The 27,372-nt window shown below is 36.8% G+C and overlaps 2 protein-coding genes across 6 annotated transcripts in view; one reads left to right on the top strand and one right to left on the bottom strand.

Annotated features, from left to right (window-relative positions):
* Positions 1-15,793, top strand: part of MADD (MAP kinase activating death domain) — a 68,113-nt gene extending 52,320 nt beyond the window's left edge. For all 5 annotated transcript variants that reach the window (XM_053979198.1, XM_053979199.1, XM_053979201.1 and 2 more), the window contains 7 exons: positions 645-752; positions 843-1,007; positions 2,146-2,218; positions 3,139-3,245; positions 8,573-8,642; positions 13,579-13,625; positions 15,093-15,793. In XM_053979198.1, coding sequence (XP_053835173.1) covers positions 645-752; positions 843-1,007; positions 2,146-2,218; positions 3,139-3,245; positions 8,573-8,642; positions 13,579-13,625; positions 15,093-15,200 — 678 coding nt within the window. In that variant the 3' untranslated portion in view covers positions 15,201-15,793. The remainder of the gene's footprint in view (positions 1-644; positions 753-842; positions 1,008-2,145; positions 2,219-3,138; positions 3,246-8,572; positions 8,643-13,578; positions 13,626-15,092) is intronic.
* A 10,006-nt stretch (positions 15,794-25,799) lies between these two features.
* MYBPC3 (myosin binding protein C3) overlaps positions 25,800-27,372 on the bottom strand; it is a 61,352-nt gene continuing 59,779 nt past the window's right edge. Inside the window, exons 34-35 of the mRNA XM_053979937.1 lie at positions 26,427-26,469; positions 25,800-25,967 (exon numbers count right to left, since the gene is read on the bottom strand). Of these exons, the coding sequence (XP_053835912.1) occupies positions 26,459-26,469 (11 nt within the window). The 3' untranslated portion in view covers positions 25,800-25,967; positions 26,427-26,458. The remainder of the gene's footprint in view (positions 25,968-26,426; positions 26,470-27,372) is intronic.

Below are 27,372 nucleotides of genomic sequence, written 5' to 3' on the forward strand. Positions count from 1 at the left end.
CATGACACTTATATACCACAGTTCTCTGCAACATCAATGTTTTCTTAATAACTTCTGTTGGCAGGAACCTTTATGATTACTATGACTGTAAGAAGTGTTTCATTTTCTATCAGTTTCCAGGCCACTCTAAGACTTATAGCAATCAGTTTCTGTACAAAACTGTTCCCAGTATTCATAGAAAATAAGCCTGATGTCCTCTAATGATCAATAAGAATATAGGCTAAAGCTTCAGTTAGTAAATCTAGCCTGTTTTTAACACAACTGTCATCAGGATAGATACAAGCTAAGCTCTTTTAAAGGTAATTTCTGTCTTTGGAACTTACTTTTCTGCACAGAAAAGACGCAAACTTATCTTATAATTAATTGGGAAAAATCAGACCAGTTTACTGCAATGATACCAGAACTCAGAAACCTCACTTTCCCATACTGAGTATAGTACCACATGAATATTGTATGCTGTGATAACTCTCCCAGTCACACTTGTTGAAACTAAACTTACTAGAGTATCTTGCTTACAGCTTTGTCCAAAATTGTCTCCAATGAGCTCATTAAATACTGTTAAAAATTCTTCTTTCTTTCATTTGTGTCACCTAATGGGTTTTTTTTCAAAGTTCATTGATGATTGCATGTGGGTTTTTTTCTAGAATGGACGGGAACTCCCTGTGAGACCCAGTGGCAGCCGCCACATCAAGAAGCAGACTTTTGTAGTACATGCTGGGACAGACACAACAGGAGACATATTTTTCATGGAGGTAGAGATAAGAATAATACTAATGCAATCATTAGCAGAAGAAATAAGAGAAAAAGCATTAAAAATCTTACATAAAATTTTGTATTCCTAGGTATGTGATGATTGTATTGTGCTGAGAAGCAACATTGGAACTGTGTATGAACGTTGGTGGTATGAGAAACTCATCAACATGACTTACTGTCCCAAAACAAAAGTGCTTTGCCTCTGGCGCAGGAATGGCCAGGAGACACAATTGAACAAGTTCTACACGAAGAAGGTTTGTATCTTGTTTAATAGACACAATACTGCAGGGATAACTGCACAGAAAAAAACAAATCCTTTGCATGTCATATTCCATGTTTAATCAAAAAGTAGCACTCTCTTTCCAGTGCTGGTTACTGAACTGCAATGCTGTTTAGCAGCACTGACATCTGAAGCTGGCATTGTGCCCTCTCATTTACTTGGAGACAGTTGTCCACCAGAAAGTAATTTAAGAAATGACATGTAGCTTTTTTGTTAAAAGAAGTATCAGTAACATCAGTGTTACTAAATATTGTGTGAGCTTGCAGGCTTGTGAAGATAGTAAAAATATTACAGAGGATTCATGGGCAACACCTAAATAAAACTATGCCCTAGGAGTTAATTGTATGATTTTTTATCTTAGAACCATAGAATGGCTTGGGTTGGAGGGGACCTTTACGATCACCTACTTTCAACCCTCCACTGCCATGGGATACATTCCATTAGTCCCACTGTCCATGTCACTGACAAAGGTGTTAAACAGCATCGGACCCAGTACTGATAACCAAGGAACAGCTCTTGTCACTGGTTTCCACTTGGATGTTGAGCCATTGATCTCAAATCTTTTGAGTTTGTCCATCCATCAAATTTGTTCCTTTCTAGTATAGAGTAGCTCAGCCATCTCTGTGTCCTGTATCTTGGGCTATTGATAGAAATTTTTCTTAAATTTAGCTCTGAGATTACGGCTTAATCTCAGAGTTGAAGGAACATTAAGAGAAGAATATGCCATAAGGAAATTAATATGAATAACAAAAAGATAGATATTCTGTGCATGACTAGCAATATTGATTGCTGGAAGCTGAAAGAAAGGGAGGAATTAATTTTGATGCTTTTTCTACAGTAAGAAACTGCATAGGCTTGGTTAGAATGTGCCAGTGCATGAGCTCTTCACTAGCTTTTGTGGTTAAATGCTATGAAATAGTTTATCTATCATCTTGTAAAACAAATATAAATACTGACTAGGAATTAGTTGTACTTGAACTTGAAGAGGCTTTTGGTCTTTGGGCACCACATGGGGCTTGTTCTTTTTGTAGAATCTTAAAATCTTGCTGTTCTTTTCCCTCCCTTAGTAATTTGGAGAAATAACATTGTATTACTCTTCTTGTATCTGTTAGTGTCGGGAACTGTACTACTGTGTAAAAGACAGTATGGAGCGAGCAGCAGCAAGGCAGCAAAGCATTAAACCAGGTACAAGATTTTAAATGTTGGGGGGAACATTTGTTGTTTAATCTGCAATCAGCAATTTTTTTTATTAATAACTCCTTTGAACATAATCTCCTTTTACTTGGAAATCTTGGGGTAACTTTGTGCATCCATGTTCAAGAAGCAGATTGTTGTCTTTAGCATTAGTGTATTTGAAAGGTATTTTAAGAATTGGGCAATAATGTAGAATTAAAAATGTGTTTGAAAAATGTTTGCATTGTGTTAAAAGCTATTCCCCAGAGCTCAGTGGTTCTGCAAAAAATGATAATTTTTCAAAAATAATTTTAATAACGTACTTTTTAGCTGAACTGAATAATGCAAAAGAAACTAGATGAAAATGTCTAGATTATTCACCTATTAATAACCTCTATTAAATTATTACTTTAATCATATTTTGACATTTTAATTGCTTAAAACAATACCATGCGATGCAGCTCACAAATACAAGCCTCCTTTGTGCTGCTTATGTATCTGTGCTTAAGACTATGCTCTCTATGGTATTATATAATTGCAGGGTCTTACTATGTAGAAATGACATATGGCATTTAAAGAAAACAAACAATACTCAAATATGACATACAATAAATACAGGGTGAACTGACATTGATGTTACTTCATGTTACCAGAATGAAATTTATTACAATTTGTAAAATTCTAGTGGTTCTCAGAAAGCTGTCACTTGTGAACATACTCACAGAAATGGTCTCTACTATTCTTAGTAGTATCCTTTTGCTATGCACATCAATGGGAATTATGTTTTTACTATTTTATATTCCCCTTCCACATACTATGACTCAGCTGACTGCTTTCTGCATACTCTCTCTCTCTCTCTCTCTCTCTGAATTTTTGTTTTGGTTTGTTGTTGTTTTTGTTTTGGATTTTTTTTTTCTTTATTAACATCACAGGCCCTGAGTTGGGTGGTGAGTTCCCTGTGCAGGATATGAAAACCGGTGAAGGAGGTCTTCTTCAGGTCACACTGGAAGGAATTAACCTGAAATTTATGCACAGTCAGGTATGAGGGAAATCTATGAGAAGACTGAGCATGAAGCTTTCTGCAGCATGCCTGTATAGGTGTTTCCTCTTCCCAGAGTATCAGTAAGGACAGGGCATAGCTTGATGTGGGTAAAAAAACTTAGATATATTTGCACTCAAACCCACAAGCATGTATCAATATATATATCTATGTAAAAACACGCTGAAATTAAATATCCTTAGGAAAACTATAGTCTGTTAAAGAAAGATGTTGATACATCTTTCAGCTTCTTGTTTCTTGTGGTCTGAATTGTCTAAGCAGAAAACAAATGTTAGCCTGTATTAAGGGACAGAAAAAGTGATCAATAATAATCTGAGCTGCTATAATGCATCACGCCATGAGCAAATCTTCATTGCATAAGCAGTCAGCCTTAAAGATACAGTGTTTGAATATTGCAGGCACAGAAGGCAACCTTCTGCATTGTATTTATCTATTGTATTTTAAAATATTAGAAATTATCTACAAGTTTGTATGAAAATAAAATATGAAACTGGTGCTTGATGTAATTCACAAAAATAAGAAAAAAGTACTGATTCCTTTTTCCTTCCAAATAGCAGATATTGTGGGTATAGAGGAAACACGAGTAGAATTGTCATTTCTTCCTTTCTCTGGATGTTGTTTCTGTTGCTTCCTTTGATCCTTGTTTTTTATTTTGCTTTATGTTTTTTTGTTTTGCATATATTAAATGCATGCTATGCTAGACAGTAGAATCAATTTTTAGGGGAGAAGGGAGAGTGTGTGTATGTGTGTGTGAGAGAGAGAGAGAAAGAAAGAAAGAAAAGCTTCTGTCAGTTCTCTGTGGAGTGTTTTTTCCTTTCCTCCTGACTAGACTTTTCTCCCCACACAAGCTTTGTTTTTCTTTGAGGATACATCAGTGTAGATCCCACTGGAAGTGCACGTGCATCTCAAACACACACACTCAGAATCTTTAATACTTCTCCCAAGGTCACAGCAGTGCCATGTGCCACTTCGAATTCCTATGTGCCAGTATAAGGAGTGGAGAGTTGTGAACCTCCCTCAGTTTCCTTGCTGTCTCTTACAAGGGTATAACCTGGATTATGTCCAACCTGCTGTAGAGTTTCAGACCTACTCTGTGATGGAACACTCTACTTGACTAAGTTACAGATTTTATCTTTTCATTGGGTGTGCTGAAATACAAAAAACTGTAAGAGGAAGTTACTGGTTGTGCAGAATGAATTTTCATAGTTCTTGAAAATGACAGATCTAACTAAAGCCTTTGAAAATTAAACCCTGGTCTCAAAGCAACAGTTTGATATTCTTATAGATGGATATAATAGAAATTACTTTGTCCTAAGGTAAGAACACAAAATTGCTACTTCACCCAGAAGTCACAAAAGTTCTGCTCAAACTGCTCATCTCTATGGAGACGACTCCATTTCATAAATGAAAAGGCAAGCAAATTCACATTGGCAGTGAGAGGAGACGTATGAAAAGATAGCCACATCAGGACAGCATGGTTTCTTAAGCATAGCAGGCATCTTCACAAGACAAAGACACTCAGTGTTAAGTACATAGTGAGCACACATGTATTTGTGCAAAAGAAAAACTCCAGATGCAAGCCTTATTTTTTTCCTGAGAGACTGGAATGACATTCAGAAAGAACTTAAGGGAAACCTTGTACTGATTTTTAGCATGGGACTGTCTGAAGCATTACTTTAATTTTGTACAACAGATACTGAGACCTGTGCTACTACCCGAACTCATAGAATACCAGCTTTATCATATCCTTCCTTAGAGAGAATGGTGTTCTAATTTGCTGTCTGTCATGAAGATTTGTATCTTTTTTCTGGAATGGAGCCTGTACAGGTCAGACCTAGGACATATGCCAGCAATCTCCCTCGCCTGAAGGATTATTCCTTCTCTTCATCACCTTTCCAATGAAGCCAGATGAGTTGCCATTACTTAAGATGGATATTGAAACAAGTGCAGTTCTGGAAAATACACTGCATTTATTCAATATGTTTAATTCTTGGTCTGTTAGATTATATCGCCAGCTGACCATGGCATTCAGTACCATTTAGGGGATCCAAGATATATAACCTTGTTTTCCTTCTCAAAGCAAAGCATCTAGACAGATATCAAACGTGTCATTTGAGGGTATCTGTAGAATGGACAGCTGTAGCAGTTACATAAAAGACTCCTACTAGCTGCACCATGCAAAAAAAAAAATCCCCTCCAGTTTCATTATCTTTGGAGCTAAAGGATGTTGGCATTCTTATTCTGACACTCATCAAACAGTCTGTTTTCTTAATAAAAGGTCTGCTATTCTGGGTGATTTTTTTTTCAATTCTTGTATACATTGTGTGAATTGCTTCCTAAGGCGGTTTATTTCAGAATATTTATATAAGCATCATTAAAACCAGGATCTCACAGCTGTTTTTTGGTGTTGAAAATGGCATTTTCTATTGTTTTGTGTTATGTGTTTGAATGGGGATACTGACCAGCAAAAGCCTACAGGATCTCATCAGGCCCAGCTTTCTTTTCATCTTCCTCTCCTTACTTAATATGATGGCCCTGTTCTTGGCTATCTTTCCGAGTATTCTTTTCAGTATTGTGGCTTACTAGTGTAAGGGATTTTTATTGCTCTGCTTGACTGGACATCATAGAATTCATTTAGAACATAGGAGGAGGGGTTTCCACTTTTTAAAAGAAGAATATAAATGGAGTCTATGTGAGAAGACTGAAGATACCGCTTCAGTGTGAAGCTTGCTGTTATGAAGCTGTTTCTGAAGGCTCTTGATTTGCGGTGTGTGTACTTTCTTACCGTCTTGTGAATTCCTTAGGCAATGCCTCAGGTGCATAGTGGGACAACCTGTTATTGACATGTGAGAGTGGGCTTTAGTGTTCACACTAAAAGTTTAGTTGTCTCACCATGCTGCAGCATATATAAGTTTAAGAATAAAAAATGTTGAAATCTGTCTGTGCCTAGCAGGTTAGAGGATGGTCATTAGAATAGGGAGGAATCAAGTATACCTGTGGCATTGGCAGATAATTCTGAGTTCACATCTACAAACTCTGTTGTAATATTGGGACTCAGTAGCCTGTGCCTGTTGTGAATTCATGTGTGTCAAATAGATGGAAGCTTACTAAGATGCATAAGGCACATGCCCATCTACAGTAGGATCCACACTGAATGCTCTGTCTTGAGGAACCACAGTTTCCCTAGGGTAAGTAACTGCTATTTCCTTTATGTGTGTTTTCTGATGGAGTGAGAGGAGAGTATCTCTGTCCCTTAAACAATATAGCAAGAAATTGCCCTTTAACTCATATCTTCTGAAAATGGATTGTAATTGTGACAAACTTGATAAATTTTCATCTTGCTCATAGGTCTTGTGGAAATGCAGCACTCTGTAACATTAATAGTGAGCACCTGGAGCAGTCAAGTCTCTTAGGCAGTTTTACTCTTCCCAAATAAAATGGCCAGTGTTTTGCCTGAGCCTTTCTATTGAGTTTCTGAATTTTTGTACTTCAGACTATTAGCAAAAACTTTTCCCAGAAAAGATTACAGAAAAATCAGAACTAAGTGCAGTAAAGAAAGTATTCTGCTACTGATTTGTTTATTCTGTAAGTATACCTCAAAAAAGAAAATGTTTTTGACCAAGTAAACTGATATAGAACATGAATGAAAACAGGCAAACAAAAAAAAGATGGGATTAAGTCTCCATTCCCTTGAGTGCTTGAACGTAAGCAGAAAGAAAGATTTTTGCTTAAGTAAGTGGAAGTTTTGGGTTTTTATGTTGAACAAAAAATATCTTGGGTCTGTTGGTTAGTTCTCTATGAATAAAAATAATAGTAAAATTCTTTTGACTTGAAAATTAGCATGTCTTATCTCAGATGTACACTGGATTTACTGATCTCTCTTGATACAATAAGTCTCTTCAAAAAACTCCACAACAATTTCTAGTGTTGACATCCTTTGTCTTTTATGCATAGCAGATAATGCATGACTACATTGGTGTTGCTAATATGGGATTCAAGAGGGTTACAGTGTTTTCCTTTCCCTTCTTTCCAAGACAATGAAGTTTCTCCAGTACCATTTAATAAAAAGGTCCTGAGATTATGGTGTCCTAAAGGTGTAGGCACTTGAAGTATCAAATCACACAATTGTAATACAGTTTTTAAAGGACCTCTCTAAGGTGTTTGACATAGACACTCCAAATATTAGGGCAATGTTACTCTTAGTGTTTCTCTTGCCTTGAGAAGCAAGTCTGTTAGAAACTGGGATATGGATTAGAGGCTTTATAGCACTTACTGCAGCTTCTTATGTCTGTGTACTGACTCTGACCCTTCTGGACACGTGCACATAAGAAGGGTCTGTCTGTTTTGTATCTTCGAATACATTGGATGTTAAACTCATTATGCAAAGAGAGCTTGTTTATTCATGCAGTCTTGGCATCTACGTTCTGGACTGAAAAACTTCGTTGTGTAGTTCAACTGCTTTTGTCTTTTGGGGACCATGTATGTAAAACATGACTTTAAGGCAGGTTTGTTTTCTAAATGACTTGCTCAACTGGCAGAGCCACATGCGAAGTGAGCAAACCATAGAGAAGGATCTAAACTCCCCCATCCTGCTTAAAGCAGAAAACTGGTACTGATTGTTAAAAGGAGATGGTTCCAAGAGTAACTCTGAAGATTATATGTCATAAACTCTAGTAAAATCTTACGTGGCAGAACTGTCAGGGAGAAGAAAGGTTAGTTGGTTCCTCATTGGATTCAATTTGACTGCTTGGTAGGTTAGGAGGATCAGTATCAGGGTGGGAAGTATAGTGCCCCTTACCTGCCCTCTGTGCTGGAGGAGGATGCATGGAGGGGCAGAAACTATCTGGGATGGATCAGAGGCTACAAATAGTGCCAAATTTGGGAGCCAGCTTTATTCTTGTCCCCCTCTTTTGCTGTATTTCAGGTGTGTTGGTATTCTTTTTGCAATAACTCATTTGAGTGCCTGAAGGGGTAGCAATGTTGGATATGTCAGAGTTACTAACTCCTTCGTTTCTCTTCCATGCTTTCTCCTCCTGCAAGGAGCGGAAGGTACTTCATCTTCTGCTGTCTTCGCTTCTTAGCGCTTTTAAGTTTTTTGTTGATTTCTAGCATTGTGGCAAGTTTGTCTTCTGAATATTTATTTCACCCTTTATTTATATATTAAACTGTAAATGAACTGGTAGTGTATGCTATCAAACTTCAGGTTGTACCTGTTGTGATGATGTTTTTGTTTAATTTTGATTTTTGGTTGAAAAAAAACTCCAAACCCAACTAATTTTATGTTACCTTTCCTCCTGTTTTTGTAGGTTTTCATAGAGCTGAATCACATTAAAAAGTGCAATACTGTGCGAGGAGTCTTTGTCCTGGAGGAATTTGGTAATTACATTATTTTGATATTAGGTCTGTACTCACATGGCAGTAACTCAAATTTCCAGTCTTCAGATTCACAGTTGCACTGCAATTTCAAAGATGGGCAAGAATGTAGATTGCCTATAAGGAGTTGCCTGAGAGATGGGTGACTTTACATAAACATTTGCACATTAATTTTTTATCATATTAAGATTTGTGATCTAGGAGCTTTTTTATTATTAGACAGAGAAAAGGTCCTGAGTCTTCTGAAACAAATAAAAACCAGATGTGGATGTGTGTGAGAATTGTCTTGGTATGTTCCTTTTTCATCTGAGAAACCACATTTTTAAAGCAGGATTTAAAGTTGATCTTTCTCAACACACCATGCTTTCATTACAAAGAATTACTGTTAATTGCAAGGCTTTCTTTTTGCTCTAATGTAGTTTAATTTTTGTTGAACGGAGCAGAAGCTGTTTTGTCAAGTTGTACTTTATTTGTCCTGTGATTTTTATTTTAGAGCATGAGTGGAAAAGTAAAGGTTAAGGAGAACAGAGGGTTTGTGCTATTTTGGTCAGTTATTGCTATTGCATATCTGCCTGCACCAGAGTCTGGGCAAAATTTCAGGTTACTCTTCAGTGTTAGTGTCAGTCACAATATTCTTAACTAGGGTCTGAAAAATATGAGTGACTTCAGATGAAGCTCTCTGGAAGGGTGATCCACGTACTTCTCCTGAAACCCAAATTGGCTTATTCTTCCAGCCGTCTTTGAGAGATTTGTTTAGGTCTTAGGAATATGTATGAAACATAGAAAAAGAAGCTGAAATTTAATACCATAGTAGGTCAGCATGCATACTTTGGCCATTAAGCAGAATCTGAATCAGCAGCTCCCATTATCAAGACTGTCACTGTTCTTTGGTACTGTGAGCAGAATGTTCTATCTGAGGACTTCTGCCTTGAATTATAGAAGACTATGAACATGAGATTTCTGAAATTAATGTCTTTGTCCATGAGAATGTGTTGTCTCCTTTGGGTGACACAAAGTTCTAAGTGATAAAACCCTTCTGGCTGTTGCAGTTTGCTTGTTGTTTACCGTAAATCTCCCAGGTGTTTCAGAATTGAATTGGTGAACAATTTTTTCCCATTTTTGAAAATATTGTTCATGGTTCATATGATCAGATCTATATTTTTAAACCATGAACATTTTCTAATAGCTTAGATGTTCATAAGTTCTGTTCAATTTCTGTTCCTTTGACATCATGTTTTCATCGTGCTGATGGGCACGATTCATTGTATTACTTACAGAAATTTCTGAAGTCAGTAAAAGATTCTTGATGGGTTTTACAATGATGAGAATTCAGAAGCCATAAAATTAACTTAAAGAATGGCAGCTTCAGCTTCTGAAATCTTTACTAAAAAGAAATTATTTGGATCAGAAAATAATTTTGGATAATTTTTTGAGGTTTTATGCAAATAACTTCTTTTAATAGTTTGTTTATATTGCACAAGAAGAGAGACAGTGTTTGACTTGGTTATTTCTAGTTAATTTGTATTGGTGACTGTAACAGAGCATTTAGCCCCTAATTCATGTCTGTAATAAATGTAAGAAAAAGTACTTCTTATTTTTTTACAAAAGATTTTGTAACTGAGGGCCTATTGCAAAAGCTAGAATTGTCATATGGAACTTATAAATGGGTAATTTTAAGAAGAAATTAAAAATAAACTAGGAGTTGAAATCTACAAGCAAAAACGGAGAAATTAAACTACTTGAATTAAAAATGTCCTCTCTCACAAAACAGAGGTCACAGATAAGAACCAATTTAGATGTACCAAATGAGATTGACAATTTGCCCATCCAGCTAATATAGAGAAAAAAAGAAAAAGGAGGATGTTGCAGGGGAGCTAGCTTTTCTTCTTATGCCGAGATTAGAGTCTACCTCACAGCTGGTTTTTGAATTGTTGTAAAGGTGGGAGGATATGACAATCTGTCCTGTTCAAGATAAATGAACATGTTTGGTAGTAGTAGACTAAAAGCATTCAGCAGAGACTTGCTTGGACTTCAGAAGAATGAAGTTATTTAGTGTTAAACGTTGTAAACTTTGCCATCAGATTTATTTTAGTAGGAGCATATTGAAGTAGTAGATTCTCTTAGAAAGGTAGAGTCTGGTAAACTCCAGTGTGCAAGTGTGCAAACTCCAGTCTGATGGGAAGTACTTAAACGCAAGATTTTGATTTTACAAAGCATGAGTGCTCCAAATTAGTGATAGCACAGGAGGAAATTAAAGGTCTGTTTGTGTTAATGCTGGGTTTAGATGGCAGCATCACAGCTGGACTTGTGGTTTCAGAGCAGGAAGCAAGCAGAAGTTCAGGAATTGTGTCCCAAAATGAAAGTGTAAACTTAAGTAAGTGAGGAAATATAAGGTTCTTCCCTCTGGAATTTGAGTTACTGCTGTGTACTTGTGCTTTACTTTCTTGTGGCCCCTTCACCGCCGCTGCTATGAAAACCTTCATTCTCCAGCAGGTAAAGTGATCTCCCCTAAACTCATTTTGTGGTAGCACCATATTTTCATTTACAGGACCAAAGGCTGCAGGATGGTGCCTAATTTACTCCCTTCATCCACTCAGTTCAAGAGTTCAAGTTATCAGGAATAACTTCTAATGTTAGAAAAAACATTAGAATCTTTCTAGTGAATCTCTCAGTTTGAGGCTTGAATCTCTGAAAGCTTGGGTGTTTTCTTTGTTTTTTTTCTTGTTGTGGTGGGGTTTGTTATTGTTGTTGGTTTTTTTTTTGTTTTTTTTTTTTTGTTTTTTTTTTGGTGGGAGGGCAGTTTCTTTTTTCCTTTCTTCCTTTTTTCTTTGTATTTTGCAGTAGTAGTGCTTTGACTTCTATATTTGTAAATGCAAACCCACTCTTCTTAATCTTCCTAACTCAGTCCTCTTAGGAGAATTTTCTGCATTGGAAGGACAGTGAAGGAGTACTTTAAGTAAAGACAAGGCAACTTACTGTGGAGAGACAGTACCTTGCCTAGCTGCTCTCCTGTTCCCTGTCTTCCTATTCTCAATTATGATACAGGACTTTACAGCTTCCCTTCTCTCCTTCCCTTGTGGCACAAGGTCCTTACAGCTTTCCCTTCCTGCTTTTTGAAGAGTATATGAACAGTTGTATGTTATCCAGTGGGCAGTGAGATTTACACAGCTGTAAAAGTCCTACCCTATTTGGCTGTGCACCAGCCTCACTCCCACCTTTATCCCCTGGTGACATGAAGTTAATTTGGAACATCTGGTGCGAACGGGTAAGGTAGCTTGGATGTGCACCTCCTTATCTCCCCAGCTTTAGTCTCTGGTATCACTGGGGCAGTGCAGCCTGGGTGTGCACTTCTCTTGTTTCTCAGCCCTTCATGCAACTGCCAACTCCAGGGAGAATGCGAGTTGAAAAATAAAACAAAAATATTTTTTTTTACCATCATATTCTGTACTTTTCAATAGATTATTTTCAAGAATGACAATACCAGAGAATTAGTAGGTACTGGTTTATATTTTGAGAACTTTCTCAAACCCAGTCTGCACTGCCTACTCTTGGCCCCTTAGAGTGTGATCAGTCTCCCTCTCCAGCGTTGAGCTGTGTCATACCATAGTTGAAGAGATGACATCTGCATGGATAGGTTTTGGTGTGGGCTTTTCCTGGTTCTTCATACTGAACTCATCTGCCTCTGTTTCTTTTCTTGTCACTAGTACTATGTGTAATAAAACATTTATCCTTCCTCTATGAACCTGGAATTATTTGGTTTTGCATAATTTCTGTACTGCCTCTTCTAAATTCTTTTGTTGTGACACAGAAATTTCATGGAAAATTCCAGCTATTCTGGAAGGGAAGTACTCAGAGTTGGTCTTGGTATTCCCCTGATACTGACGTTTTAAATTTGACAGTTGAATGTTCCAGTGTGGTCTTTGTTCTCTTCTGGTGATTTCTCATGGCATCTGTTCACAACATTTGCAGACCGAGTGCGGGCCAAAGGCACAGTTCAGATGCACTGCACACAAACAGGGTGGTTACAGTTTGCTTTTTTATGCATTCTACAATGAGAAAAAAAGACAAATTTCCTTTAGCTATATTATGCCAGTTTTCTTTCTATCAGCTTGAGGCAGTGCAATGGAACAAGGGCAGATTTTCTGGATAATAGATTTTTTTTAATCAGTGTCCTGATCTTTTCATACAAAGATTTCTATAAACCAACCAGCTTAGTATTTTAGGAATACATGTCACTGAACTCAGCTTTTTATTTTAAGGCAACTCATTCAAAAACTATGAATGTTTTCAGTGAGTATGTCAAGTGAATACCATCACACACATCCTATACAGGAGAAAGAATATCTTGAGAAACTTAAAATAGAGCTGGAAAAGTCTTCAAGTTAAGAAAAAATTCTCCCTCAGCTCTTTTCCCCCCCTGGATTTTACTAGCTTACTATACAGTATACAGTGTCCAACAGTTCTTTTGAAATCTGTTGCTCAGCAGAGAAGATCTCAAGGGTAAAATCTTTGGGACTTGTATAGTGACAAATTCCTATGGAATTTTTGGGTTATGTTTTATTGTAGTAGGCATTAGGCATATTTTATCATTAAGCATATTTTTTCATTATTTTTACTCTTTAGCTGGAATAAGTAATATGAGAAAAGCCAGAGTCTCATAAGAACTATCAAATATCTGCTGTGCCAAACAGAGGCAGTGAAAATTTTTGCTAGCTTGAGTAATTTATTATGACATAATCAGTGTCTTCCAAGGATATATGTAATGTAAATGAAAAGAAGTAGAAGTATGTAGAAGTGAGGGATAGTGAAGTGCCCTGTACCTGCACCTGCTGTCTGTCTGCCTCCCTTCCCTTTCCCATGGGAACATTGTGCTATTTCTTCCCCATTTGCCTCTCGTTTTTTGAACTTTTTGTTTTGTCTCTTGCCCGTCCGGTTTTAGTTCCTGAAACTAAAGAAGTGGTGAGCCACAAGTACAAGACGCCAATGGTGAGTCTACTGTGATGCCTCTGGTGGTTCTCTAGAGGATGTATCTTTACATTTTCATGTGGAGAAAAGAATTACATTGAGACTGCAGGATTTACAGTGAAACACCAGCTGTTCTTTATGATGTTTTCAGTAGGAGGAGACAGCAAAACTCAGTGATTGTTGGATCTATGAAATTAGAGGAACTCACCAGTAGTGCAGAAAGCACTGTTTTCTTTTTTAAGACAGTTAAAGATGAAAGGTTGCCAATTTGGCATTGAACTTCAGCACAATAGGAACTGGTGGAACTGTTAATTTTAAGACAGTACAGAACACAACCCTTACTCCATAGAACCAATGGAAAAGGAGAAAAGAGACCACTTCGTAAGAATATGATTGTTAACAGTTTACAAAAAATTCCCATCTCCTCATGAGCAATGACATATGAGAGAACAGTAAAAGTATTGATTGCTCCTGTATAGATGAGTTCTTGTTCTGGGATAATGTTCAGTTTTTATACCACTTTTTGTAAACACCAACAGTTGATAATGATACTTAGATACTTACATATAAGCCTGATGATCAGGCTTATATGCACTCATGAGGAAGAAAGAGAAACCAATTATTATCATCAGAACGGAAATTTCAGTTTATGTCTGACGTGCAGTGTGCACATTTGGTGATTTCATGGAAACTCAGTCCTTCAAGAGGAGAGAGAGCAAAATTATTTGAAGAAGCTGTAAATGTTTTAGAACAAAACACTTAGAATATATGTGATTTAAGAAGCAAATAGCTGTATCTGTTAGTAAGAGAAGCCAGTTTAATGGAAAAAAGTATTTTATGGAAGTGTTTTAGCTTGTGCTGTAATACAGCAAAACATGTTCTTATGCTTATTACTTTTGCAAAAATTCTAAGTGTCAGTTTAAAGGACAAGAATTTTTGAGATCATCAGAACAGCTGGTATTAGAACTATATTAGAGTATATAAATTAGGTCTAAGTCTTACCTTCACTGAATTGTGCTGCCAGCCACATGGTAAAAGAGGATTTTTTGTTAAATAATAGCACAGTTAATCAGTTAAATAATTGTAAAACTGAGTAGTGCTATGTGGAACCCTCTCTTTAGTTAAGTCTTTCAACCCCCTCCCTAAAGATATCTTGTAATTTCATGCAACAGACCAAACGCAAATGTGCAGAATGTTTTTTCCAAAGCCAGTTGGCCAACTTTCTAGCCTAGCATACTGTTCTTCAAAATTATTAAATCATACTGTTAAGCAGCTAATTTTTTATCCCAAAGGAATTTTTTAGTTTGTTATATGGCTCTTCTTCTCTCTCCGTCTCAGTTAGAAGGTGGTAAGAGACACATTTTCCTGATTTTGTCTGTAGCCAGAGTAGTTGTCCCATGAAGGAAGACATGCAGGAAAATACAAATGTACAATGGATTTTGTAAAACACTTAATCTAAATTTCAGTATCTCTTCTAAATTCTTGTAGGCTCATGAGATCTGCTACTCCGTGCTGTGTCTCTTCTCTTATGTGGCTGCAATTCGTGGAAAAGAGGCAGAAAACAAAAGCAAACCACCTCGACCAGTTTCCAGTTGATCAGGATACTTGGAAATATCTACACTTTGGCACACTGATATGCAGTACTCCCAGTTTTACTGCAGTTACTGGAGCTCACTTTCTGTCTTTTATGAGAACTTGATTATTTATGTATGACCCTGCAAGTCTTTCCCCATAGCAAAACCTAAGCCTTCCCTGTTCAGTCTCCTTAATGGAGTTTTTGAATGAGCTTTTAATCAGACAGTTTTAAGCATCTGCATCCACCTGTGAGTGACTTACTCTGGACATTCCTTTGAAATTCCTTTTTTGTTAAGATGACTAACAGTTTGAGTTTGGTTGTTTTTTTTGTTCTAGTGGTACTTGTTACAATTTGATCCCTTTACAACTGCAGGCTTCTGCTTTCAGATTCTCTGGTATGTGCTGCAGTGGAAGCAGCCTGGTCCTGTATGTTGTTTCAATGTTGTGTTTTTGTTGTTTTTCTTCTGTGTTGTTCATTTTTAATTACCATCACGGTGTTCCTGTCACATAGTTCTACAGTCCCTTTTGGTAGAGATGAGCAATTTAGCTGTCATAATCTTAAAATATCATGTGACAGTTGAAGTTTGATTATTTAATTGATCCATCTCTTCTCAAGTGGAAGGTAGTGCAGTGTAAAAATCCTCAACACTTCATGGGTTCTGTGCATTTTCAAATGGGATTTTAGGTAACATTTGTAGCTACCCCAGCAGTAAGAGTTCACAGATGCAAATAAGCATTCCCTAAAGCAGTTAATCACAGGGATTAGAAAATGAATAAGGCAGTGTAAAACTTGGAAGCATTATTGGCAGAAGCACAGTACAGAAATCTACAGAACATGTTCAGAAGCCCAGAGGATTTTGTTGTCTGTCTCCAAATTTTTTAAACTATTGCTTTTTATTTTGTTTTCAATCTGTACCTGTATATGAAGGGATCTTGAAAATATTGTGTTTATGTATAAAGAAACTCACGTAGTTAAAGTTATCCATCACATTCCTTATTTTGAATAGGCTGGATATGAATGGTTTTTTTGCATCCTGTTTTTGTTCTTGAACTCTACTGCACTTGTCTGGAAAGCTCTTAGGATGCTGGGAGGTGAGACTGTCTAGAGAAAGTAATGTTACATGTAAAATACCAGGAAAAATTGCTCTGACACAAACTGATGTATTGTATGTTTTGAAATAGAATCCTGACTAAATGCACCCAGAAATAACCCTGTTTTGGCTTGGTCAGGGTATCTACCATTTAAAATGGAATATACTAGTATGGGTGAGAATGATGTAAATATAATGGTATCACATCTATTTATAGAAACTGTACAGCTCTCTGAATGTGAAAATAAAATGTCATTCAACCAGCAACTGGTTTTCATCCTCCTGTGCTTTTCTATCATTTGTTATTCTGAAACAAATGTAATTATATACAAAATATGTCACACACATACATGAAATAGTGGAAAAGAGAAGACTCTAAATGGACAATCTAAATTTCTTTCCACATAAGCAGCTTTAAATAATATGGGTTTTCTTTCTTCTAAAACAACATCTGTCTCATTTGTCTTTAAAATAAAAGTGTTTGAAAAACATGAATAGGGAAAACAGACACATCTGAAATATGGAAATTTCTTTTGCAAGCTTGCAAGTAGAAGTGGTACGTAAACGATCTTTCATTCTTTCCTAACACAAAATTAAAACTGAAATTGGCAAATAATGAAATTAACCTGGTTTGAATTTATTTTCTTTCTTTTATCTTCTGAGACCATAAATTTTCTCACAGCAATACCTGAATTTTTAGCATTTGTAGTTTTCTGCATACTACTGTATTTCAAGTACAGTTAAGACTGAAAGCACTTTGGTCTACAATAGAGGTTCCATTTATGGAATGCTGGGTCCCACTGAGGTAGACCATTTCAATTTTTAGGATGTAATTATGTTAGTAGGCATAATAAAATAATCAACTTATAAAATTATAGGGGAGAGATTATTAAATGCATAACATCATTTACTATATACAGCTCCTTTTTAAATTACGTAAGCTATCAGCTTTAGGCTGATGAGAAACAGCAGTGCAGAATAAGACTTTTAAAGGACCTGATAATAAAAATGGCTCTCTGTCCCTTTTGACAGAATTTGTTTTGATGAACAAGTGTGGCTAAATATAGTGCTTGCTGTTCCATGGCTGAGATGAATCAGTAACAAGCTCAGCAACTGCAGACACTGGGCTTCTGCTCTTTAGGTGAGACTTGGCTTCAAAACTGAGGACATTTTTGAAATACATAAAATCTTTCACATACTTGATGTTTTGGGTGTAGCATATTCATCTGAGCCAAAGACATGCTGTGCAAAGTTTCCACCATTAATGCCCAGTGCTGCTGTCTGCATACCAAATGCAAATGCGAGTTGGATTTTAAATTGTTAACAAAAGCATAAATCTTTTAGAATACAGTCTTACATCTTTCCACTCCATCAGTCCAAAGCACTAAGAGGTAGATAAACTTTATTTTGGATGAAAAAAATTGTTACAGTGATTTGCAAGTGGTTTTAGTTATGTCCCTCTCATTTTGATATTTAGGTAATAATACCTTGGCAGCAGGCAAGAACTTAGAGGCCTCTAAACCTTCCAGAACCAAATGGAAGGCTAACAGACTCATTAGGCTAACAGACTAACTATAAATTGTTCCAGAATTTTCTTAAAACAAAAAGAATAATTCCTATGTTTTTACCACTAGGAGGAGCCTGTGTCTTAGTTTTTAAGAATTTCAAAATTGCAACCTTTTTATTTTAACACTTGTGTTTTTTCTAAGGCTCTTACACAAAAGTGACAAAAAACATAAACTTGCCTTAAAACTTCCTTATGGCTGAACAGGTTTCTTTTTCTGCTACAATTTCTTGTAAGTTACTAATTTATCTGTATTCTGGTTATCAGATCTTCATTGTGATGTTCCAAAATGCTCTTGTTTTATTCGTGAATGCAGTGTCCGCTTCTATTATGAATAGGTCCACATTTTAAAGGTTAAAATTTAAGCATCAGTGAGTGTCATGATGCTGGGACTTATTAAGTGATAATTGTTAAGGGTATGTCTGGAAAAAGTGTTTTGAAGGTCTGTTGATGGAAAGAGCTCATTACTTTAAGAAACCTGTTGTAAAAATTTCCTACACCCTGATTCCTAACTTCAGATAATCCCTACTAGCCTCTGCATTCAGGATAGCAGAGTAAGATGAAATGTTCATCTGGATATAAAAAAGCTTAATTGCTAGTAAATATAAGTCATTAAGAATTGCAATTCCAACTAAAGTTCTAGCTTAGTAATCAAAGTGGATGGGAAAATTGTCTGTGATTTTAAGCCTTATGAAGCTTTACATTGCAAAAATATTGAAAATATTTCTAGAATCATGCTGCTTATGCCAGAAGAGGGCTTTTGGTTCAGAGTGTGTTTCTAATAAGGAGGCAGTTGCCTGCAATGGCAACGAATCAGCTCTTGCCCCAGTGTCAGGCATAGGCTTCTGTTATCACTGAATTCAGAACTAGGCAGAAAATAGAAGCTAAGGTTCTCACAAAGAGCAATATTTACATCCCAGTTCCCTTGACTGCCAAAGGGATGAAAGACAGGTGATGCTGCCTCCGAGTCAAGATCTTCCTTCTGGGAAAAAAATGGTTTCTGCTTAACTCTGACTCCAGTGGTATTTACAAACTCAAAGTCTCTGCTCTTAGACAAGCCAGGTGTTGTTGAAACAAAACATCTTAGAGCTTCAGAAGAAGTGGGAAATTGGACCAAGAAGTAGCAGCTTTGTGCAAAGGACCTTGTCATACAAAAGGCAGTGCCAAGGAGCTTCTCACAGTTCCAGAAGTCACAATTCAGCCAGAGGCATCTGCTTGTCACAAGGGCAGGACACTCCCAGGCAGCTGAGTGGTGACTTTGCCTGTGCTGGTGGTAAAGGCTTCACACAGAGTCCTACCCTGTGACACCATTGGAAGGTGTTCAGTGTCAAAGAAAACTTTGAGATTCTACAGCCATTCCCAGTGTGGCCATTTCACTAAAATAGTGGCAATGTGCCGAAGCTTTAGATAATAGTAGCTATGTGATCCCTCATTCCAACACTGTGTCTGAAAGTTTAAAAGCTTGATGTTGGTGACAAGGGAGGTTTGAGTGCAGTTGAGTACATGACAGGCTTAGGGAGGACCTCTTTCAGGCAGGTACTGTACTCAGATATGATAAAAATGATCTCATTTATACCAAGGTTAGTAAAATTGTAACTTCCTGTTTACAGGTGTACAATGTTTTAAAACTTCTGCAGTATAGTAGCTCTAGCATTGATTTATTTTCTTTTAAAGCATCAGTCCAACAAAGAAGCATATATATGTCAGCAAAGGGCAAACAGTCCTGCTTCTATTTGCAACAGTTACTGTAGTGATAAACGTGGTTTAGGAACCTACAAAGACATAGAAATCCCCATCTCCCAAAATAGCTCTATATAAAAAGGAACAAACGGTGTCAGGAAAAACACCAGTAAAACTCTAAATAGTTGCTTCCTTCAAGTATGTGAAAACTTTGGTTCTGTATTCTCATTCTTTGCTCTCATTTTTGCCTTTTCAGTTTCTCATACTAAGTCCAGTGAGTACAAGTCTATCCATAGTGCTCTGGGTATCAAAGAAATCTCCTTCTTCTGTTTTTACACATTGTCCTGCTTGGATTCCTCACTGTTTCCTCACACATCCTTGACCTACACTCTCTTCAGCCAGTCAGGCTCAACTCTGCATCTCAATTTCCCATCAGATCATCTCCATCTGTTTCCCTTTGTAGCTTTTTCATACATTCTTTTTGCCTCTGTGGCCATCATCACCTCCCAGCCTCTTTGCCCAGGCACTTCAACATATGCTCTTCCCAGTCACCTGCTCAACCAGTCCCTGCCCCTTTGCAGCATCCTGTCATAGTCTCATCCCTCTCTCCTGTTCTTACCAAGTGCTCTGTCATCTTTCATTCTCAGCCTAATTCCATGCTTACTCCTCTTGCATTTAAATCAAGTTATTTTTGGTGGAGTGCTGAAGAGTGCTATAGAAGGAAGGGAAAAGCTTTCCAGTCTTAATGCTGCTGTTCTGTGATAGCTTCCAGCAGCAGCTCTTCCTTACACTGCTTGTTAGAAATGGCTTAACCATTTAATCTGTTATTAAAAATAAATAAATTTGTGTAAACCAGATTTGTAGCCTAAAAATTTTCCTAAATTGTTAATGTTTTTCAGTACTGTAGGAAACAAAAATCATAAAAGCAAATACTATGCTCTGTAAATACACAGTCCAGTAATCCCCCCTTATACCAGTGAGAAAGAACAAGTCCCATTTTCAGGTAGAAATTTTTGAGAACTTTCCTGTGATCAAAATCTACTATACTTGGGGGTTTCTTTTCAGGCATCACATGCAATGAGCTCACCTACAAAGAAGAAGAGAAGCTTGGATTTTTTGGCCATTTTTCCCTGGGTATATGAAACTGTAAGTAAATAACAAAAGTGTATTTGAGAGCTATATTGATACTTAGTCTTTTTGTGATGATAATTTCCTGGAATATATCTGGATTTCTGGGGCAATTGTTAGCATTATGACAGGTACCAAGGAAATGCAACCTTATTGAAGGTTAAAGTGTTTCCATCCACAATTTAGGTTCATGTATTTGGGTCCCACAATTTATACTTCCAAGCAAAACAATGGAAACTATGTATATGGTTTGTTTGCTACATACATTGTATAGAACACAAAATTGCATTCAGACTATTATCCATGGATAAGAAGAAAAAGGGAACATGCTCAACACTTATTTTTGTTTTACATTTTAATATCCACTGATATTTTATATATTTTAGATTAGCCACTTTTTTAGATTATTTGACTTTGGTACAGCTGTCCTAATACACAATTATTGACTGAAATGTGTTCATCACTATGACACTTATCTGTGCTTTCAGGGCTGGTTATTGTCAGTGTTTCTGTCTGGCACAGAAAGCAGATGCTTGACTATTTTTTCCATATCTGGACCTAGTAAGTGAGGCTGTTCTTATCTGTTTCTTTTAAACTTTCACCAGTCCGTGCTGTTTGGGATGTGTTGCTTATGCAGACTGCTGTGGAGACCATGCCCAATGACAAGTAAAGGATATCTCTATGACAGCTTTTGTTTCCCTAAAATAGAGTTCTCTTGTTAGTAAGCACTTGAAAGGTATCAGTGGGGCTATTTTTAATCTCAGCAGAATGATCTTATAAAATTCATTTGTAAGGAGACAGGAACAGCTTGTAGTTCTAAACCTGCTCTGAGACGAAATGTTAGTGACAAACTTCTCTCCTAAATACATACAAGGATTTTGTTTCAAAGGAAATCTGTAATCAAAGCAACATAAATAATTGTTATGACTTCCAGAAAATTTCTTTTCTCTTGCTACTGTCCTTTGAATGGCCATTGCATGATTCAACTAAGGAAAAGTTCTACCAAATAATATTTTCTTGTGTTTTGATTCATTCTACTCAATTGTAGATCTCTCTTGAAATAGCTAGAACAATAATCCTTTCTCATAAGGAATGAAACCTGCAGGTGAGATGTTCTGAGGCTATCTTTACATGTCTGGCATGTCCTGCACTGAAAAATTTGTTAAAATAACATATAGAAACGTCTTGATCTCTCACTGTAATTTTCAACAAGTAGAACTGAATTTTTTATATAATTTGATATAGTAAGCCTAGAAAAAACTGAAGAAGTTGGTAAAGATAACTGTTCTGTCTTACAGAGAGGAAGAGGAAGATAATCTCAAGACAGGTGAGGCACTTTTCATAAACATTCTGTTGGGATAGAATAAATTTAATTTGCATTTTACCCCACTATATTACGTAAGTGTTGTAGCTTAGGCAGCAAAGCTGCTTAAGAATAATAGAATAATAGAACAGTTTGGGTTGAAAGGGACCTTTGAAGGTCATCTAGATCACCTAGGTCATGGAAACATTGGTGACAACATACACTGATGGAAACATAGCTTCTTATTACACAGGTTACCCTTCCTTGGACACATTCACCTGCTTTTTGGATGGTATGGAATATATATGAGGAGTTGGCACCCTTTCTGCAAGAATAGCTTTAGTGCTAGAACATATTCTTGGATTTTCAGCGACTTGGGGATGAAATACTCCTGAGATTTTTATTAACCAGTCAGAAAACTAAGGCTCAGGAAAGAAACAACGCTTTTATTCTGCAGGTGTCACCACAGATAAGCCTGCTAGTTTTAAAGTAATAGTTGTGGGTCTATGATAGCAGAATACAGAAGAGGCTGCAACCTGAGAAGCTCTGCCAAACAGTCACTGTCATGACTGCTGTGTGGACATAACTGTAATTTCCTTCTTTAGCTTCAACTGACCCACTTGTTATTTGTTAATAGGAAAAAAGAATTATCTCCATGGGGGACCATCCGGTAACTCCCACACAGCCTTTGACAGCTTCTGTATAAGCCTGCTGAAGAGGAAAATGAGGAAACCCAGCAACTTTACCTTAATCTGCTATGCTCACACCACAGTTTGAGGAGGTTTTCTTCAGGGCTTGCATCCCTGAGCAATAATCTCTCACAACAAGAGCTGACAAGTGGGTGGGGGGACTCCTGGCACTGAAGGGGAGAGCTGGTGCTGCAGCACGAGAGAGCTCTTTGGCCCTTTTCTTTGTTATTTTAAGAAGTAATGGGCAGTCATTAACTCCTTTTGCTGTTATTATTTGCTCACAGAATAAGGGTCAGGATCTGAGGACTAAGGCAATCTCAGGGAAACAAGGTGCTCAGATAAAGTTTGTTTGCATTTGACAGTTTAATTCCAGCTGGTGGCTTTTATGAAGTGTATTACATGAAGCTTCTCATTGTCAGGAGCAAGTAAATATTGTTTACTTAGAGTATTTACACAACAGTGCTGAAACAAAAGAATTGATGCTGTGGTGTGGAGCATGTGCTGTCCTAGGCTAAAGTGTCAGCAGAGGGCTTGTTTGGCAGGTAATGCCACCCTGAGAGAACTGGGCTGGTAGGAGTACTGGAAGTGCTTTTTCTTGTCATAGTATTTTAGAGTTGATGTTTCTTACCTGAAGTGAAGCACTGGGCTTTAGTAATGCTCTGCAACACCCCTGTGCTTCAAAAGAATCTTACATAGGTTAATCCAAAGCATCCAAGTATCTCTGTCAGGTATATAGTTCATAGTCTGAAGGAAGGGCATGTGAACACTGAACAGGCAGCCAGCAGCCTCAATTGATAGGATTTAAATGGAAATTGTGGAAGCATCAAAACTCACAGTCAGTTTCACATCCAACTGGATAGAAATAATTAGCCTAAAGAGGTTATGTTTGTTGAAGTTACATATATTTTTCATATGGAAGGGTCTTTTCACTGGAGCAATAGCAGATTTTTTTGTCTTGATGGAGAAACTACTGGAAGCACTTCAGTAGGACCGCTGGTTTTGAAAGTAAAAGGCATTTAATGTGCTGAAAGAGAATGCTGCTAGGTAGGAAATTTTAGATTTTATGCCCTATATTAATTCTTTCTTTTACTATTGAACAAACCTTGCACACTTCTAACAGTACTAAACAACTGCAAGGCAAGAATATTTGCCATGAAATTTAGAGATAAGGCTGATTTTACATCAGAGTAGATCTCACCCAGGAAATGATAGTGTAAACTGTCTTTCATCAAGTAGTCTTTCATGTGTGAGGGGGGAAAACCTGGGAGATACTTTGTTGTTCTTAACCAGGTAGGTCTGGGAGAAGTTTCTCAGTGTATATAGCTTTAATCAGATTGGAATGAAGGTTATTTACTTAATCATTTATTTATTACCAGCATGGAATTAATGGGCAACTCTACTTTTAGGATCTGTGTCAGCCTCTGAACAGATAAAGGACAATAGTATATGCTGGCAAAACATCAATAAACACCTACCATTTTCTGAAGACCTGTCTTGAAATAATTACAGGAAATTGAGACTTTGCAGGTGCACCTTCCCCCTTTTCCTCTTCTCAATGTGAGGAGTGGTTAGTGTTTGGAACTCAGAATTCTCATTTTTATGAAGACTTTTAAAAACCTAGCTAGAGTTAGTGCTTCTCTTTTGTTAATGCTTTGGATTTGCATTTGACTCATTGTCATTGGAAGCTTTGGAAATCAAAACTAATTTGTGTTTTTCAAGTGCAGCATTCTTAGAAGGCCCATGGAATTAGGCTCCAACTCTTGCAATTCAGTCACTGCTTTGCAATATGCTTTGTCCCACAGATGCTGGGATGTCCTTCTTGGTCCACTGCATTCTGGTCACAGGTTCTTAAGAATATGGATAATCTCTGTCTTTTATTTGTGGTATGTGCCTTTTTAAAATAAATAATAGCATTGCTCAGAAAATGTAAGCACAAAACAATGTAAACTTGGCTGCATATTTTCCTTTTAAAATTTTATTTATTTGTTGAATAACAACAATGTGCAACAGACAAGTGTTAACCTGGAATAAGTTTGCTTTGGTTTTAGAGGGTATCCTTTTTTGTTCTGGTACCATAATGAAATAATTAAAATACACATCTCATGACCATCAATGCTTTTATTATGAAGATGCATTAATACATCTGGTTAATAAAACTAACACGCTGTGTCAGCTATGCTTTGCCATCCCAAGTGGCACGTTGGAGGCAGGGGAGGAGTGCTACTTCAGTTCCCTTGTGTAGCTTCTTCCAAAAGGCAATGCTGCCTGGATTAATATAATCTTCCTGCTGACTCCTGCACTGTGTTCATTAAAATGTACTTCCCAGCCAGAAACTATCAACTAGTGCAGAAAAAAACCTACTCTTCAAACTTGTAGGTGAGAAGCTAGAAATGCTATTGTGTCATTTGCTTAGACAAAATCATCTGCAAAAATGCCTACATATCACTCATAGCCTTTCACAAACCTTCAGGAAGAGTTATGACAGTGAGTTTATTGCATTCATTCCAAGCTTCTGCTTTAAAGTTTTTTATTTACATGCAAATAGTCTCCCTTGCTAGAATTTTTACTGTTTCTTCTGACATGCAAAATAATCCTTGTAGATTCATGTGATGTCTCTGATTGGTGGAAAAAAACATCTAATAACTGGAATTCTATGCTGGTGTCTTTTTAAAAGCTAGAAAACAATTAGTGAGTAATTATCAAAGGAATTATTTTCTATAAAAAGGAGAACAGTAGCTATAGCCAGTGGTTCCCAAGTGGTGTGGTTTGGACACAGTTCTGCTCGAAAGCACAGCAGTGGATATTTCAAGCAGTCACTGACAGTAAGAACAGTAGGAATGAGAGTTACATTCTGCTGTACAGAGACAAGTATAAGGATTATATACTGTAAATAATATCTTACTGCTTCATTATTCTGAGCTACTTGTTTCTTATGAAGAATGTCAGAGTTCTGCAAAGAGAAAATGGAGTGAACTGTAGAATTGGGGGATTTATGCTTGTTTCAGACATTAGGAAATGACTAGGGTTTTTTCAGTTTTACATAATTTTACTATTTTTTAAAAATATATTTTATGTATGTAATGGGGGAAACGTTTTATCTTGATTTCTTTCAATTTCTTCATGTGGAGGCAAGGGCAATCTAACTATGACAGATATATGAAAAGAGGAAATATTGTCTGAAAACACACCGAGTAAGCAGGACAATACAGAACACTGCTGCCTCCTTGTACATGTGTATTACGTGACTTCTAAGATGAGCAGGACTCCTAAATGACCAGAATTTATGTTTCATTAATCTCTTCACTTTTCTTCTTTTCAAGTTCCACTCTAATACTGAGACAGAAAATGGGAAGAAGGATTTATTGTCAAATACATTACCTGATTGCTATTATACTACTTCATGCTTTTAAAGTCTAAAATGTACGTTACAAATCTAGATGCATTTAAATGTTAAGTATACTTTCTTTGTTGAAGCAAGGTTATTGATATTAGTTGGCCCTACTTTAATAAATAACAGTCTCTTAGAGGGAGTGCTTGTAGTGAATTAAGAAAAAATGACAACCAAGTATTCTGTTATTACAGATTTTTACAATCGCACAGTATATTAAAGGTGGAGACCCATGAAATACTGACTATTGAAAAAACAAACAGAAATCTAAACAAACACATATCCCCACCAACATTATAAACATTCTAAAAAGTCTCTACCATGAATATTTAATGGTTGTTTATTCATAGATCTGACCAAACAGCCATTGCTCCTTCATCTAGTTGAATTATTTTTATTCTTACCTTGACTTGCAGATCAACTGAGATTCAGAGTTTTACTGAGGTGCTGGAGAAAGAAAAAAAGTTCAAGATATTATCAGACATTAAAGAATGCTAATTTCAAATTGAGACTTGGTTCTGAAAGTGAAATATGGACGCTCTCTACTAGTTGCTTTTATCTGATGATTCTAAGAAGATTTAATGTTCCTAAAGCAAGCTTCAGATGATGATAAAATTAATCTGTGAGCCCTGAGGGTATTGGCACCCAGCACTGCAAGGTGTCCTGTATGCACATTCCTGATTTAGCACTGAGTCAAATATTCAACTGCTGTGTAGAAATACCTTCAGGCTTGCTGTGCTGAAAATGTATTTCTATCAATTACTGTTATGTAGGTCACTTCTGCAGCTCTTGCTGGGTTGAGCTCTTAAAGTAATGCTACATACATTTGTATTGATAAATAGATACTTTGCTGGCAGCTTTACAAAAAATATTTAACAATTGATATTTTATATTGTGTTATAAACATGTGACTTTTGTTCCTGGTCCTTTTGACAAACAAAATAATTTGTTACTGTTCAAAAAATGTTTGCGATATAGCATGCGCTACCTTTTACATATGTCTAATAGCCAATGACTTGATTTAAAACCTCCGGTTACAGAATAAACACGAAGTCTAATGAAGTTATCCTCAATGCAGTGGTTGTAGATCGACCTCCCTTCCACTGCTAAGTATCTCCTCTAGAAATAGGAAGTCAGAAGTGCAATAATTGTACGCCATCAGACATGTATTACCTAGCAGGTAACCTAATTCTAACGTAACGCTTCAGAATGAAAAAACAATCTGCTGATGCACGTAATTAACAAACTTTTTATATACCACCCAAAAAATCAGGGATAGATAAAGGGGAACAATGATTTAATTTCCTTTTAACTACCCATTACTCTCTCCTCATTGCTGTGTTGGGGTTA

The sequence above is a fragment of the Vidua macroura genome, chromosome 6, assembly GCF_024509145.1.
Source record: "Vidua macroura isolate BioBank_ID:100142 chromosome 6, ASM2450914v1, whole genome shotgun sequence".
Lineage (NCBI taxonomy): Eukaryota > Metazoa > Chordata > Aves > Passeriformes > Viduidae > Vidua > Vidua macroura.